Source organism: Crocuta crocuta, unplaced genomic scaffold, assembly GCF_008692635.1.
Source record: "Crocuta crocuta isolate KB4526 unplaced genomic scaffold, BGI_CrCroc_1.0 scaffold55, whole genome shotgun sequence".
In the NCBI taxonomy this organism is placed as follows: Eukaryota; Metazoa; Chordata; class Mammalia; order Carnivora; family Hyaenidae; genus Crocuta; species Crocuta crocuta.
Genome location: NW_027530512.1, coordinates 3,019,230 through 3,034,332, shown reverse-complemented (window position 1 = coordinate 3,034,332; position 15,103 = coordinate 3,019,230). Strand labels below are relative to the sequence as shown.

At 32.1% G+C, this 15,103-nt stretch overlaps 1 protein-coding gene across 7 annotated transcripts in view; it reads left to right on the top strand.

Annotated features, from left to right (window-relative positions):
- The window catches only part of GPHN (gephyrin), a 593,666-nt gene that overhangs the window by 401,043 nt on the left and 177,520 nt on the right, over positions 1–15,103 (top strand). For 4 of the 7 annotated variants that reach the window (XM_077767143.1, XM_077767142.1, XM_077767139.1 and 1 more), the window contains one exon: positions 3,949–4,005. The exons of the other annotated variants lie outside the window; for them this stretch is intronic. In XM_077767143.1, coding sequence (XP_077623269.1) covers positions 3,949–4,005 — 57 coding nt within the window. The remainder of the gene's footprint in view (positions 1–3,948; positions 4,006–15,103) is intronic. 7 annotated transcript variants of the gene reach the window in all.

Below are 15,103 nucleotides of genomic sequence, written 5' to 3'. Positions count from 1 at the left end.
CCAAAAAGTATTTATTTTAAGAGTGTGTTTAAATTTTAGCTCTAGAGTAAAACATTTTTAAAAATTTCCAAGTCATAACTACCAGAAACAGTCTATAACTGTTCCAATATATACTGAGTGGTTTGGTTGGAAGATAAACAATTTCTAAGATAAAAGCTTTATTTCCTTTCAATGATACCCATACTTTAAAAAAGTAGCATAATAAAATAGGGTTAGAAATATTTGTTTCTCAGAATAGTTCTGAATGTAAATTAGGTAATTCTTAAAATACACCAGTTCAATTCCTGTTTAAAAAAAATAAAAGGAATGTGTTTAATCTATGCAATTTTAATTCAAATCAATATATATCATGAGAAAAAGAGGGAAGATCTACATTAGACATTCCATAAATGAGAGTCTAAGTTCAATGAAAAGACCTTAGAAAGAATTTCAAAGTAGCTGAGCTTTTTTTTAATTTATGTCTCCAGAAAGCCCATAACCTCTCTAAATGTGAGTTCAAACACAGAAAATATACAGTCTTTTCTCAGATTTTTTCAAAAATCTATAGTAACTAAAGAGATGTGTAAATACAGACACCCAGGGATACAGGCACATAACTTAATCTGGTTTTTACAATCCTAAAACTTCTTTCATTTTATATTTTATTTTAAAAATGAATATGAAGTTGGGTTTCTATGCCAAAATCTATATGTTTGCTTTAATACAAATATAACATTTACAACTACTTATTATTGGCAAGAGAGGTAAAGGAAGAATGGGGTAATTTTCTACCTTGTTAACAGTGGAAATAATTTTACAGTGGAACTCAGGTTTGGAGAATTGGACTAAATCAAAGAGAGTCAACAACCCCGTACTCTATTAGCATCCAGACAGTTTCTTTTATTGCATGATATTTCTAGAATTCAAATTCTTATAAAAAAGGTAAATACAAATAGCAGAATCATTTCACTGCTTTACAGGCCACATTCTGGTAATCGATCCTTGTGGATAGATTCCTCAGTAATTAATCTCTAAAGAAAGCTTAATGGAAGGTTGCAAAAGAGATGATACATTGCAATATTTTCAGACTATTTTTAATATTTTGTTAAATATATTCTAGCTGAGAGCTCAATTGAAAATTGAAATGTTTTTGACCCTCTGATTTATATCTTTTGAAATCTCAATGAAATGTTTATAAAAAGGTTTTCTTCAGGGTAGAAAAATTATTAGGGATAACATTTTTTGTTTTACTACATTTTAATTTTCAACAAATGTACACTAATAATCTCAACATTCATAATCCCCACAGTTCTTTACATCCAATTCTGAAATTTAATTTATGTTGCAGTGATCCTATATGTAATATAAATATTTGCAGTTTAACTCCTGTTAGTTACTGATGCAAAATGTTTAGCCTCATAGGCAAATATATGTAAAATTAGCTAATGATGTGAGGCTCTTACAATTATTGTGAAGAGTAAAGTTATTTTCTCATCCAAATGCTAATCTTTTGTGATTACTTGTAAATTATTATGAAAGAAAAATAATAATCAGGCATTTGGATTAGCTATTAATTTATTTTATTTATACTACATCATAATTGATGATTAAGGGTTTACTAGAATAAATGAGAGTATTAAATTTTAAAACCTATTGATGTGACTTTTCTCTAGTTCTCAAATTTTAGTTTATCAGACATATCTTTTTCAAATTCTGTCTGAAGGTTTTCAGTATTAGCTATTATACCTGGTTCAGGAGCCACCAAAAAACAAAAAAAAAGTCACTTGATTTATACTTGAATTACAACCACTCTGGCTTTGATAATAACCATATTGGTTTTCTAAAATCTTCCTCTTATGATAGTCTAAGTTTCCAAAGTCAGACTTATATACAGAAAATTGATTTCAAGCATTAACAGTTGAGCTGTCTGCTCCCAAAAATCTTTTTTTTAATTTGTATTATAGCCTATTTTTTACATTTAGAGTTCATGGGTGGCTATTCTTTCTTATAACTCATTAAATTTCAGTAATTGCACTTGCATTTGGAACTGAAAGGTTGAGGAAAATTTTCTTCCATAAATAAATACAGTAACATAAAATTTCTTTCATCGATGGAGAGACAGAAACACACACAAGACAAAGGCATATATATACAAATACATCTTCTTATAAGCATCAATTTTTTTCAAACCCTTTTATTTCCAGGCCTATAGAGGGAATACAACTTTAAACTAGAAGTCAGGAACTGTGGATGTTGCTCCTAGAGTTGTTGTTAACATATAACCTTGAAGAAGATACCTCATGTTGCCAGAATTGATGTAATTTTAAGCCTTCTAGAAATAAAACACAGTATAGAAAATGGTATTCACTTGTTACAGGTAACAATTCTGAAAGTCTTCACAGCTGCTAAAAGTTTTCAGAAAGCAATATGGGGCATTAGACTTTATGTTTTTACAGGAAATTACCTAGTTTATAATCAAGATATTGTGAGTCTCCACTTAAAATGGCAAACAGCTTTTGGTATAAAGATATTCTCTAAGATCAAAGAAAATAGCACAAGAGAAGGACTAGATATTATAAGCACCCTGCCCATTCAGAAGCCCTCTTTTACAGTGTTACCATTCTAGTTAGTATTCATTGTTTCTAATTTTAAGAATTCTGCTTGACCAAGAATGAGCATTGGTGATTATCTTTTGTGTATAATATTTAGTTAATGCTGAAGAATTAGTAAAAACTATATCAAGTAAAACCAAAAGTTAACATAATTCTTATGTACCAAGATGCTTTTTTTCAAAATGAAAATTACATTTTCTCAGTGTTATTCCTAAGCAGGCTACATATGCTATCAGTGGTGTTCCAAAAGGGATAAGATAATCTACAGGCTGACTCCAGGAAATACAATTTTTTAGCATGGTCCGTTTTCTTATTTTTCCTGAGGACTTTAACACTTGGAACCTGGCATCACATTGATGCTTCCTCTACCATCTCCAAAAACAAAAAACAAACACACAACACACACACACACAAACAGGAGCATCACAGCTAACTTGACCTATGCTGGTCTGAATGGAGACCATCATTCTGCACGTGTAGGATCCCATAGTGTAAAAACACTTGGTCTGAAGCTTCCTCATCCTTCTTCCCTACTTTTTTTATTTGTGTTCCTCTCTAAACAGATATTAGTTCTTGTTACAGCTCTATGAAAAAACAAAAAAAAATTTCAAATTGTACCTCATCAAATGAAATACTTTGTGTTGAGAATCTTTTCTCATTTATATAGTGAGATGAAACCAGTTTTTAAAATGGCAGTTTTAGTTTTCCCTATCTTACCCAACAGGAAAATTTAACTGAAATAACAAAAGTTTTGAGGAAGCAAATGTATTTAACATTGGTCTGGCATTAAAATTTTCTGGTTGGGCAGCACAATTATTCAATTGGGAATCTTAGTGACAGCTGAACAACCTCAGCACTTGGGTCAGCAAGCAGAGGAGCGTCACTCTGTCACCTATCAAGAATGATGCTTGTTAGAACTGATATTTCCAGTTAGCGAACACTCATGTTTCTAGACATACCATTGATGTTTCTGATATAACAGTGGAATAAACACTATAACCCTTAAAGAGACAAAGTTCTCTGCATAGGTATATTTGTAATTCTTTGTTTTTCATAAACCAAATGCAAATGTTAACACTACTCCAGATACTGCTACATCAGAAGTCCCCAAGATAACCAAAAGTAAGTGCCCATTTCCTAATCTCAGGAACAGTGCTATAATCAAGACTGAATTCTAGTAACCAGCCTATTTGCAGAGCATGTCATATAGGCTCTGGGTTAGTTAACTCCTTGGCATCCTAAGAGTTACCTCATAAGAGTCGGTTGATGTTTTGCATGTATTTACTAATGTGTAGAAAAATTTTTAAGTTCACTTTTTCTTTATTCTGTCTTTTTTACCCATCTTCCCTCATTGTAGCAAATTAGACGGCCGGATGAAAGCAAAGGAGTTGCTAGTAGAGTTGGATCCCTCAAAGTAAATATGTTTCTAACATTTTTTTTTGGCAAGATTTCGTCTATTAGCCTACACTTCTTCCTTTTTGGAGGGTGGTGGGAGGAAGGGGGCTTTTTCCATTTTTCACCATCCCATTTTTTATTTTAATATTTTTATTGGCTGTTGGGTCATATTTTTTTGTTTGTTTCAGCTGCACATAGAGCAACCAGCTGAAGGCAAGCTGCCAAATAACTAGCTTTGAATGGCACCACAAACAAGAGAAAGGGCAACTGTCTCATTACAGGTGCCTATAATTTGGGGTTCTAGAGTAAACCGTTCCTCTGATTGATGTCACTGACTATGTGTTAAGTTCCTGTTACACAGAGAACTAATATTTATTTTTAGAATATTATCTTCCCTTTTTGCTTTTTTTCTAAAAAGTAACTAAATTTTATTTTAGTGTCATTACCATTTATAGTTCATTCCAGAAAAATAACTATTATGAAATAGTAACATGTGTTATATATAATGAATCTTAAGAATTAGAAAAGGAATTTTATATGATGCTGGTATAATGGGCTCACACATAGGTAATAGTATTTAAACACTTAATCCCCTTTGTTTTTTTAATTAATAATTTATGTAACAATCAATGGAAACATATATCCAAATGTTTGCCCATTTGTGTATGTAACCTCCTAATACACAGCTTAAAGATATCTGATCTGATGGTCCCATTGCTAGTTGTTAAATAGTATTTGGTCAATATATCTTGGGCACTTGATACTCTAACATTCAATCACAATGAAAAGGTAAGCCAGTTAGCATCCCTTAGAAACATAGTCATTGATCACTTTTAATGCTGCCACTATAAATACAAGTTAGAAAATTTGCTGAATTTTAAAAATGTACAGAGGAATTTCCCTACCAAATTAACCATTACTTGTATCTCTTAGTCCCATTTGTCCTAACAGCATTAGTAACTGTTAATCAAAATGATCGATAGTTCACTGCATCTGGATATTTCAAACTTCCATTAACTACCTTGAGGCCTAATATTAAATCAATTCAAAATTTATACACTTCCTAGTCATTTCCACTTACCAGTTAATGAAGCACTAATTTTTCTGCACTCCTTCTTCTCCTTGCCTCTTCTGCCTTCTTAATTTTACTTTTTTTGTTGTCGTTTATTTATTTGCGTGTGTGCACATACATGAGTGCACATGGATGAAGGTGTGTTTGTATGTTTGTGTCCTTTATTCCAGACAAGCCATCTTCTCTGTTCTCTAACACTGCTGTATACTGGGTAGTGGTTTATTCTGTTTGGTTTTTTTGTTTTTGTTTTTTTATTTTGTTTTGTTTTTTTCACTAAGGATAATGAGAGGGGATGGGAAGTGTTGATTGTATTCCTGTTTCAAAATCAAGGCAAGTTAAAATTATTCAGTCAGAAAAATATAATTTTATGCATCCCAATGATATATCAGTAGCATTCCTCACTGTCTATTGTGAGGTATCATATTTTATCTTTTTCTTTCAGGGAAGATAAGTCCATTATTGTTTAGCCTATGGATTATAAATCAGATTAAAGTGAAAAAGTGCAGTGTGATGTAACTTTATAGAAATTATCGATAGTGAAATAAAGATAAAATGGCATCCGTAAGTGCAGCAACATCTGCTATAAACTGGATTGTGTGTACAAGTGTGTGTGTGTTTAATTATCTCTAAATTCAACATTTGGCTGTATAGAACTTCAAGTTATAATTCTGTGTTTATTATTTTTCCATGTATATACAGTATGATTATGTATATACACATATATATGTATAAGAAAAAATATACATGTTAGGATTCAATCAATTTACTTTAAATCAAAAAGTGTGTTTGGGAAAGAAAGGCAAATTTCATAACTTTTAAATATTTTTACTCTATATTTCTACCAAATAGAAAATTTTAAAGTGAATCTCTAGGGGATTATAAGGATAGTTAGAGTATTTATTTTCTCTTACACTTTGGGGAGAAAAGATGCTGTAATTAAAATAAAACATTGGCTTCCCAGTCCCAGGTTTATTGAGCATGTATTCTTGTGTTATACAAAGATCTTTGATGTTTTGAAATGTTTGCCAAAGGCAGTGAGAAATGTATAATGCTGTGATCTTATTTTTAAAAGGAAAAAGGAAAGCTGAAAAGAGAACAAGTTGCTTTTTCAATTCATTTTCTGATGTTTACATGTAGCTCCATCGAAAGCTGGAGGAGCTCAGAGATCACCTAGAAGGCAATGTGAAAGGATACTCTCTCAGAGTAAATGTACGATTTCACTCGGTGATTTTTTTTCCCCTAAACTTCTGCTGACTGGTAATTCCAAATCTGATTGGTTTGTCCTCTCATCTCCATCTTTTTTACTTTCTGTCTCTTTTCTCCCTATCTCTTTCTTCCTTTTCTAGCTGCAGCTTCATGCTCACATTTATGAAATAAAGATTAAATTGTCAGGGTAGAGGACACTTAAGTCACACTAACACTACAGTTGATTTAATATCATTCTGGCTCCAATGCAAAATAAAAATTCTTCTCAAAATTTGTTTCTTATACAATTGTATAAGTTTCTGAGACTCTTTTTATGAGACTTTGGAGCTTTTCCATTGACTGTTCTGCCCCTTGTTGGATGTGTCAGCAGGATTATAAGTTATTGGCTGGATCCAAGTGATAGAGCCTTGATTATTTGATTTAAGTTATCAAGGAAAATGATCAGTCTTAGAGTATCATCATAGGTAATCTGGCAAGTAGGCACATTTTTTCTGAATTAATAGACTTCTCTTAACTCGAACTCTTTGGGAATAGCTATGATACGTTTTTTTTGTTTAAAATTTTTGAAAACTAGGCAGTAGATATCTCCACTGTCATATAATATCTTACAAATACTTGAGATAAAGGCTAACACTCCCAAGACAACACTCTGAAGGAGAGAACAATACCTTATAGCCACTGAATACTGTACATGTGACAGACAATACTAACAGTAGTATTTTTTTGTGACCCATAATTCGGACTCAAATGCTTTGTCCTTCTCATAAATATATCTTTTCAATAAAAATGTAAATAAAATCTCTAAAATGGTATATAATGTAAAATATGGCAGAATAAAAGCTAAATTATTACAGTAAATAATTTTTGGCTCTATTTAACTCTGACATTTCATTTTGGTGTTTTTTTAAAAGTTTCTATCAATTCTAGCCTGGATTTACTTCTCCTAAGATTATTGTCATACATTTAATCCATATTGCTATTATAGTTTTCTTATAAAGAATAGAATAAATAATAATAGTGATACTATAATTCTCTGGTATCTCAGCTTGTCTTTAATTATATACCATACATAGTTAAGTATATCTCTATATTAAATTTTTTATTACTAAAGCTCAGCCTTGTTTTTATTAATATTAATCATTAATTCTAATTGCTAAGTTAAGTGATTTAGCAATTAATGCAAATGTCTCATTTTTCTACTTTCTTGTGAGCCAGTCATTCTTTTCTATGTATATTCTTACAGAATTTGAAAGATCATCCATAATCACTCCCAGAGTTTATTCCACTATCTTAAAAAAATATTAGTAAGAATTATGATTAAATCAGTATTAGCATACTTGGATATTCTTCTAGAAAGCCCTAAAAAAGTTCTGATTAATTAATTAATGTATTTAGGGTCATACTGTTTGTAACCAATCATGAGAAGTGATTTTTTTTCAATCAAACTAAGACTAGAAAGTTGAGACTTGCTAAGGTCTATTACAGAAGGGAGTTAGTGCTAGATTAGGGCTAAAAGTTTTGTGCTTCATGGGCGCCTGGGTGGTTCTGTCTGTTAAGTGTCCGACTTCGGCTCAGGTCATGATCTCGTGGTTCATGGGTTCGAGCCCCACGTCCGCCTCTGTGCTGACAGCCAGCTCAGAGCCCGGAGCCTGTTTCAGATTCTGTGTCTCCCTCTCTCTCTGCCCCTCCCCAGCTCGTGCTCTGTCTCTCTCTCTGTCTCAAAAATAAATAAACATTAAAAAATTTTTTTTTAAGTTTTGTGCTTTAAAAATTGAGTTTTATCATGCTACCTTTCAGTTTCTTTTTTTCAACACTTGTACTGCATGGTACAGTATGTAATGACTAACACCAGTGCCTTTATCATTTGTTATATTTCCCTGGGTCACACTTTGTTCTGATTACCTTTTTTTTTTTTTCTAATAAGATTGACTATGAAGTATATCATTCTAAGATTCCCAGTAACTAGAAAATTATGGGGAGGAAAACTATCAGAAGACAAACTGTATCTTCTGTAGACAATTCAGCTTAGAGAAGATGCATGTCAAATAGCTGAATGTTTAGTTTCTCTCCTTCCCTTTAATTCCCATTATCCCAGAATGCCTTACAATAATAAGCCTTGCATGTTAAAAATTATTGCTTAGAAGCAGAATAAAGTTATTCTCAGTTGCATAGTTTCTATAAACAGATTTTGTTTCTAAAATGAGTTAATTTGGCATATAATGACCATTCCATTTTGTGAAAATTTATTTTAGGTGTCTATACACAAGAGCAAATATGTAGGTGCCTTTTAATTCATTGAAACATTTCTAAATAGTTCAGTAAGATGAAAGATTCAGAACCATGTTTGTACTTAAATATTTTACTGTTACTTGGAAAAGTGAGACATCATTCAAATGTGGGATAAGGATTTAATTAATCATTAACGCTTCTAGTGTATCATCTGTACATTGTATTTTAGCAAGGAAAGAATCCTCCATTCGTACTTACTACAGATAATCAGTAGTATAAAGTAGAATATTCTAAGATGTAATTTTTGGAATAACATTAAATTTTATTTCTCATATGAAAATGTACTTCTTTATCCTACATTGACACTTCTATAGCAAAAAGTAGGATGTGTTAGGTTCTGTAATTATAAATTAAGAATGTATCATCATTTTCTGTACGTGGTACAAAGCTGAAGTATTCTGAACTCTACATGAGTTTTTAGTAACTTTAATAATAATAAAGCTATAATCACATGGCTTCACAAATTATCATCTTGTAAGCAAAGTTTACCTGAGTTAATGATTGCAAGTTACTACAAATCCTTAGACTCATAATGTGTTGAGAATAATGACTGAAAAATAATCTCACATAAAGGAAAAAAGTTATATTTAATCAAATATAGGAATCTAGTAGGAAGAACACTAAAAGTAATGTTTAAGATTGAAATACTGTATAAACAGAGTTGAGAATTAGAAAACTTAAGATAATACAAACTAATGCTTTTAAAAGATAATATAAGTCAAGGTGAGTTTACAAAGTTGAAGTAGTTAGAGAGTGATGGAACCCTGAAAAGCTTGAGTGTTAAAATATTCAGAGAAAAAGAAGATAAATGTTCATGAAATAACCAGTATAAAGAAAAGAGAGAACTAAAAATACCAAAACCACAAATTTTATATTTTCTCAGTCTATGCAATGTGATAGTAAATTTCTATTGAGTTACAAGCATACAGATAGGTTTTAGGTAACAAAATATGTTAGTTTTTTAAAGGCTTTGGCAATCAAAGGGAAGATGATTTTTTTTTTAATGTTTTATTTATTTCTGAGAGAAAGAGAGACAGCATGAGCAGGGGAGGGTCAGAGAGAGAGGGAGACACAGAATCTGAAACAGGCTCCAGACTCTGAGCTAGCCGTCAGCCCAGAGCCTGAAACGGGGCTTGAACCCACGAACCATGAGATCATGACCTGAGCCGAAGTCGGAGGCTTAACCGACTGAGCCTCCCAGGCACCCCAAAGGGAAGATGATTTATGATGACAGATTATTGGCACATAAGTGAACTAGGAATTAGGCTATGAAGTAAAAAGAATATGATAATTGTAAGTACTGTACTTGCTATGCTAACATAAATAAAGACAAGGTGTTATTGGGAGTGGAAAAAGTTAAGGAAGGAGTTATCACTTGAAATAAGACTGTTTTTAGTAAGTTTAAGACAAATATCTGAATCATGTCAAAAGTAATATCTTTTTTGAAGAATGATTTTCTGAATGCTGAAATAAGACTAATAGGAAATGGGACTGCTATAAATAATGGATTAGATAGTTGTGATTTTCTAGATATTTTAAGATCAGTATTTTCATTCCAGTCTTAGTTCTGAAATAACTGTACTTATATTTTTGATGAAATATTTGGGAGCCTTTTTTTTGCATTTTTATATTCACCAAATTAATGCTGTCACTCAAGGGTCAACAAACTATAGCCTCTGGGCCCAAATCCTTTTCTCTCTTTTGGGCCCATAAGCTAGGAATGATTTTTGCATTTTTAAATGTTGGGAGGAAAATCAAAAAAATGTCATTCTATAACATGTAAAAATCATATGAAATTCAAATTTCAATGTCCAAAAATAAAGTTTTATTGAAACACAACCACATTCATTCATTTGCATATAATCTATGGTTGGTTTCGTACTACAAAAGCAGAGGTGAACAGTTGCATCAAAGACCATATAGCACACAAAGTTAGAAATGTTTACTGTTTGACTATTTACAGAAAAAGTTTGCCAAGACCTGCTATAACTGGCTAGTGTGTCAAAGTGACAATGACAGAGAAATTATTATAATAGAGTCTTTGTAAACTTATCTTCATTTTAGAGCTTGAGGAAAGGAGAGCTGCTCATTTTTCAGAGGATGGTTTCAGATTATTCTGCCCAGAATAATATCTAAAAGAGTTGATACCCTGATCTTCTACCTTTACATTTTTATTCTTCTGTTTGCCATTGTTTTCTCTAACTGCTCTTTTTTCACATCATATCACACACACACCATGAAATTAACATTACACCCTTCAAGTATAGATTATAAATTCCTCTTATTAAGGGGGCCTCTACAGAGATTTTGATGTAAAGATAAGCTCCAATCTTGCTCTCAAACTTTTTTAAAATGCGTTTTTAGAGTATTTTTGCTTACACCACATTTTTCTGTTTTTACTTCATTATGTTTCATTAAAGATCTTTCTCCCAGAGTCCAGCTTTTGATTTCTCCTATTTAAATGCACCTAAAATCATCCTGTCTTTAGCACATTTTGTGTAACTGGAAAAGACATCCTGACATGATCAAATAATATGTCATATCTTAATATATGGCACTTAACTATCTAAAAGGCATCTGCATTAAATCAGCCAACTTTGATTGAAGGAAAGAAGAACAGCTGGAACATTAATTAGTCCTTAAATATTCAGTAGCTTTTAAATGAGTAAACATAAGTTTGTTTGTTAAGTCTACTTTCCTTGGCAAATTTTAGAGTCTTTGGTGCTTACATGAGGAATATTATTTGAGCCTTCTAAGAAGTCTTCCTTGTTTGATATGTTGACACTTACTCAAACTAATATCCATTTATTTATATCTAATTTATAATAATTCTGTAACATCTTGAGGGTCTTGGTAGATGATGTATGTCTTATAAAATATGACCAGACTACAATAATGGCAAAGATGACAGTAAATCAACTTCAGGATTTTCTCTTTGGAAAACAGACTAATTTTGCTACCTTTCACTTTTAGTATTTGATTACCATGTAAAGTTAACTAATACAATTCTGAGGTTTCACTTCTACTGAACAACCAAAATCTGTCTGTGTTTAGAACAAAAATATTCTCATCTAATATTTATAAAGTCACCTACAGTAGCCTAAGACATCATGGGAACAGTGATGACACACTATGATGTGTTTAATGCTTATTGCAAATTGCCCTTCTCAGAATTGACTTTAATACAAAAATAAGGTACTAATAAAAGATCTCCTTGACAAATAAATTTCCCTAGTAACAGAAAATGGAGAACTGGGGAGGGGGGAAGATAAGATTCCAACTGTTTTGAAAGATAAAGTTTTTGTTTTACAGATATAGTTATGGAGACAGAACAAACATGCAAAGTTTTCTTAGAACTAGCACCTTGCTGATTGAAGATGTGTATGTGTAATTAGATGTGTATGTGGTTGGAAAAAAAGATTCAGTTTCTTAAGATGTATATAATTGACCATATTTTAGAAAATACCTCAAAGTAACCTGTTAAGTGGCAGTGATAACATTTTATCACAAATCTTTATGATGGTAAATGTAAAGCCTTCTCAACATTATTTCACACAGTTCAGTGTGCTAGAAATACAAGGAATAATCAGATAATAAGAGCATTTCTGATTTCTCCACTGTGCCATCTTCTATACTTTCTTTTCCCCACCCTAAGTTTGTATTTTGAAACTTCATGAAGAATTTGTAACTCGAGACTGCATACTTAAGAATTTAACTCACAAGGCTTTGTAAGAACCTAATTAAAGAAGAGGCCAATGAATTGAACATGGCAGTGTGACAACCTAGAAATTAAGAACAGGCCAGAAAATTATCAATTCAAGTCATGAAGATTAAACATGATTTTGAGTATAAAATAGCTGTTTTAAAAGATCAGTGGAACATTCTGATAAAAGGTCTAGACAAGAGTTTGTGTTTCAGTTTTTGTGTTTTTATGGTGTTTTATTGATATATATATTAATATATCACACGTACATATATATATGAGTGTTCAGTAATACTGTGAACAGAATAGTAGTAAAGCACATGAGAATAAAAATGCTGAGCTGGCTTTGGTGTTCTCTTTAAAAACCAATATGAAGATGTACATCAGAGCCCTCATTCTATAAATAACATCACATGCAGTTTGTTAATGTTAATAAACCAATGAAGATCAGTGTAGTACCTTAGAAGAAAAATGACCAGTGTTCTGCTTTCCAATTAACCTTAAATGAACATCTTCTCAGCAAGATCATACCAGATTTGATCAGAGGGAGTCATCTCCGTCATGGACTTTTTTTTAAGCCAGGTATTTTTTTATCACAAGGTTCTCCTCAAATAGCTTGACGCTTGAAATTTCAAACTCAAGTGTCTGCTTATAAAGCTGTCTTGTTATCTGGCAAATGTGTTGGTGATGGAGCCATCTAATCTTCTGAGACCCTTACTCTGCTATCACTTCCTCTTTAACAGTGTTTTCTTTTCCCCACTGCAAAACCAGGCTCGGCTTCCCTCGTGCTCATCTACTTATAGTGTATCTGAGGTATACTTTGCACGTGTTATCTTACATGGTCAGCAACATGCTCGCCCTCACCATTTTTCTTATTTTATTTTCCTTTTGCCTTAATTTATTTTGCCTTGCACTTTGCACTTGGCTGAAAGGGATGAGGGTACCAAAAGGGAAAAGTTAGCTATTTTAGGAGGAAATTTCAATATTTTTATTTTTTTTAGCAGTGACTATATCATGTTGAAATGGTTAAAGTCTGAATAGCCAACTTGATTGTTACCACCACCTTAATTCCATAAAAATTTCTTTAAGCCAGGTAATTTGTTATTAAACTAATATTGGCTAAAGACAAAGATTCTGGTTTTCAGGCCTGTCTAGGTCTCTCTGGTAGCTGAAGGTTTACATTAAATTAGTTACAGTCTTATCCCATTAACCATAGACACAGCATCCCAAATTGGCCATTAAGTGAAAAGTTAATATGATTCCCCTATTTTTGTATAAAGTGGAAGATTTATTCCTTTTTAAAAACTGATTCGGTTACTCAGGAAAATAGTTTCCTTGATACTCATATTTTTATAAGGTTCTTCTTATAATCTGGAAGAGTAATTTTATAATTATTCATGAGATTCATGCTCTTTTAACAAAATATTTTACATGACATTTGGGCTGTGCTGGGGGGTTTTTTTTGTTTGTTTGTTTTGCCTTTTTAGGGGTCTAATTTCTTATTCTTACTGTGTAAAACCATAGTCTGCATGTGTTCCTGTTTTTGTGAAACAGATTCATTGAAATATTAACAGATTTTAAATATCCTTGAAGTCTACTTTCCAAAGCAGGAGCACCATTAAGTAGCTAAGAGAAGAGAGTATTCATGCCTCAAAATATGGCTAGTAAATAAAAGAACTTTAATACCCTATGAATTTTAAGATCTTAATTTTTAATCTTCCAGACAAAACACATTTCTACACATGTTTAGTTTTCACAGGCCACTGTAGCTACCTTGGGCAGGCCAGTATTGTTAGCTTTATTCTGTTTGCAGAAATATTATCTCAGAATGTCATCAAAAAAAAAAAAAAAAAAAAAAAACCAGAAAGATGGCACCATCTGAAATACCAGGTAGTGTTTGCAGAACCACAGGCAGGATAACATCTTCTTACTTTAAAATTAAGAACAAAAAAGAAAAAAACAAAAAAAGCAGCCTTGAAAGGAAGAGCATGACTAAACCCATAGCCTCATAAGGTTGAATTTATTGAATCAACAGAATTATAGCCATCTTCTGTAATTTTTTCCTTTGAATGTTACAGCTATTTTAGATTTTTCTTTTAAAACTGATTTTGTGGAGAATGAATTTCTTCTTGAAATGTGTATCTGTAGGAAAAGGAAATTAATGAAAGGTGGATGAATGACTTGTGATAGACTTTCAAAAGGCGAGATTGATATCATCTCATCACCACATTTTCCATAGGTCTTTTCTTAATTCCCCAGGATTATGATTCCCATTGTAAAAAATATATAACCCATTTCTTTCTGACACTTCATCCAGGCAATTCTCCATTTCCCATGAGAGTGTATAAGAAGTCTACCATTGGCATCATCTTCAAACACAGCGTACAGCATCCATCAGGGTATTACTTTCTCTGTGACAGCATGTATGCAGGAGGGGTCTCAGGTTGGAATGTGGAACTGGCTTCTGGGGGGATGGGACTGTGTATGCTGTAGCACTTGCTCCATAGCACTCAGCTCTTAAATGAACTCTGGCTTTATCTGGATTTGTTACTTTCATTGTGACACATTAACTTCATTTTTTTGTCATAAAATGTGTTTCTCTTTTTGTCATTTGTGGTAGGGTTTTTTTTTTTTATTACCAATGCCATGCCTCTGTGGACTCCATAGGTGATGATTATGTTTAATTTATGATGCTATAAAGACCAATAACTTGAAGAACTCTTCAGGGAATCTAATACTCATGATAAACCTCCAAACAGAGTAACCTTCCATAATTTTTTCTATTTCATCCTAAATTGGTAAATGATTACTTTATAAAATTTTAGATTTTGAGTCTTAATAATTAGA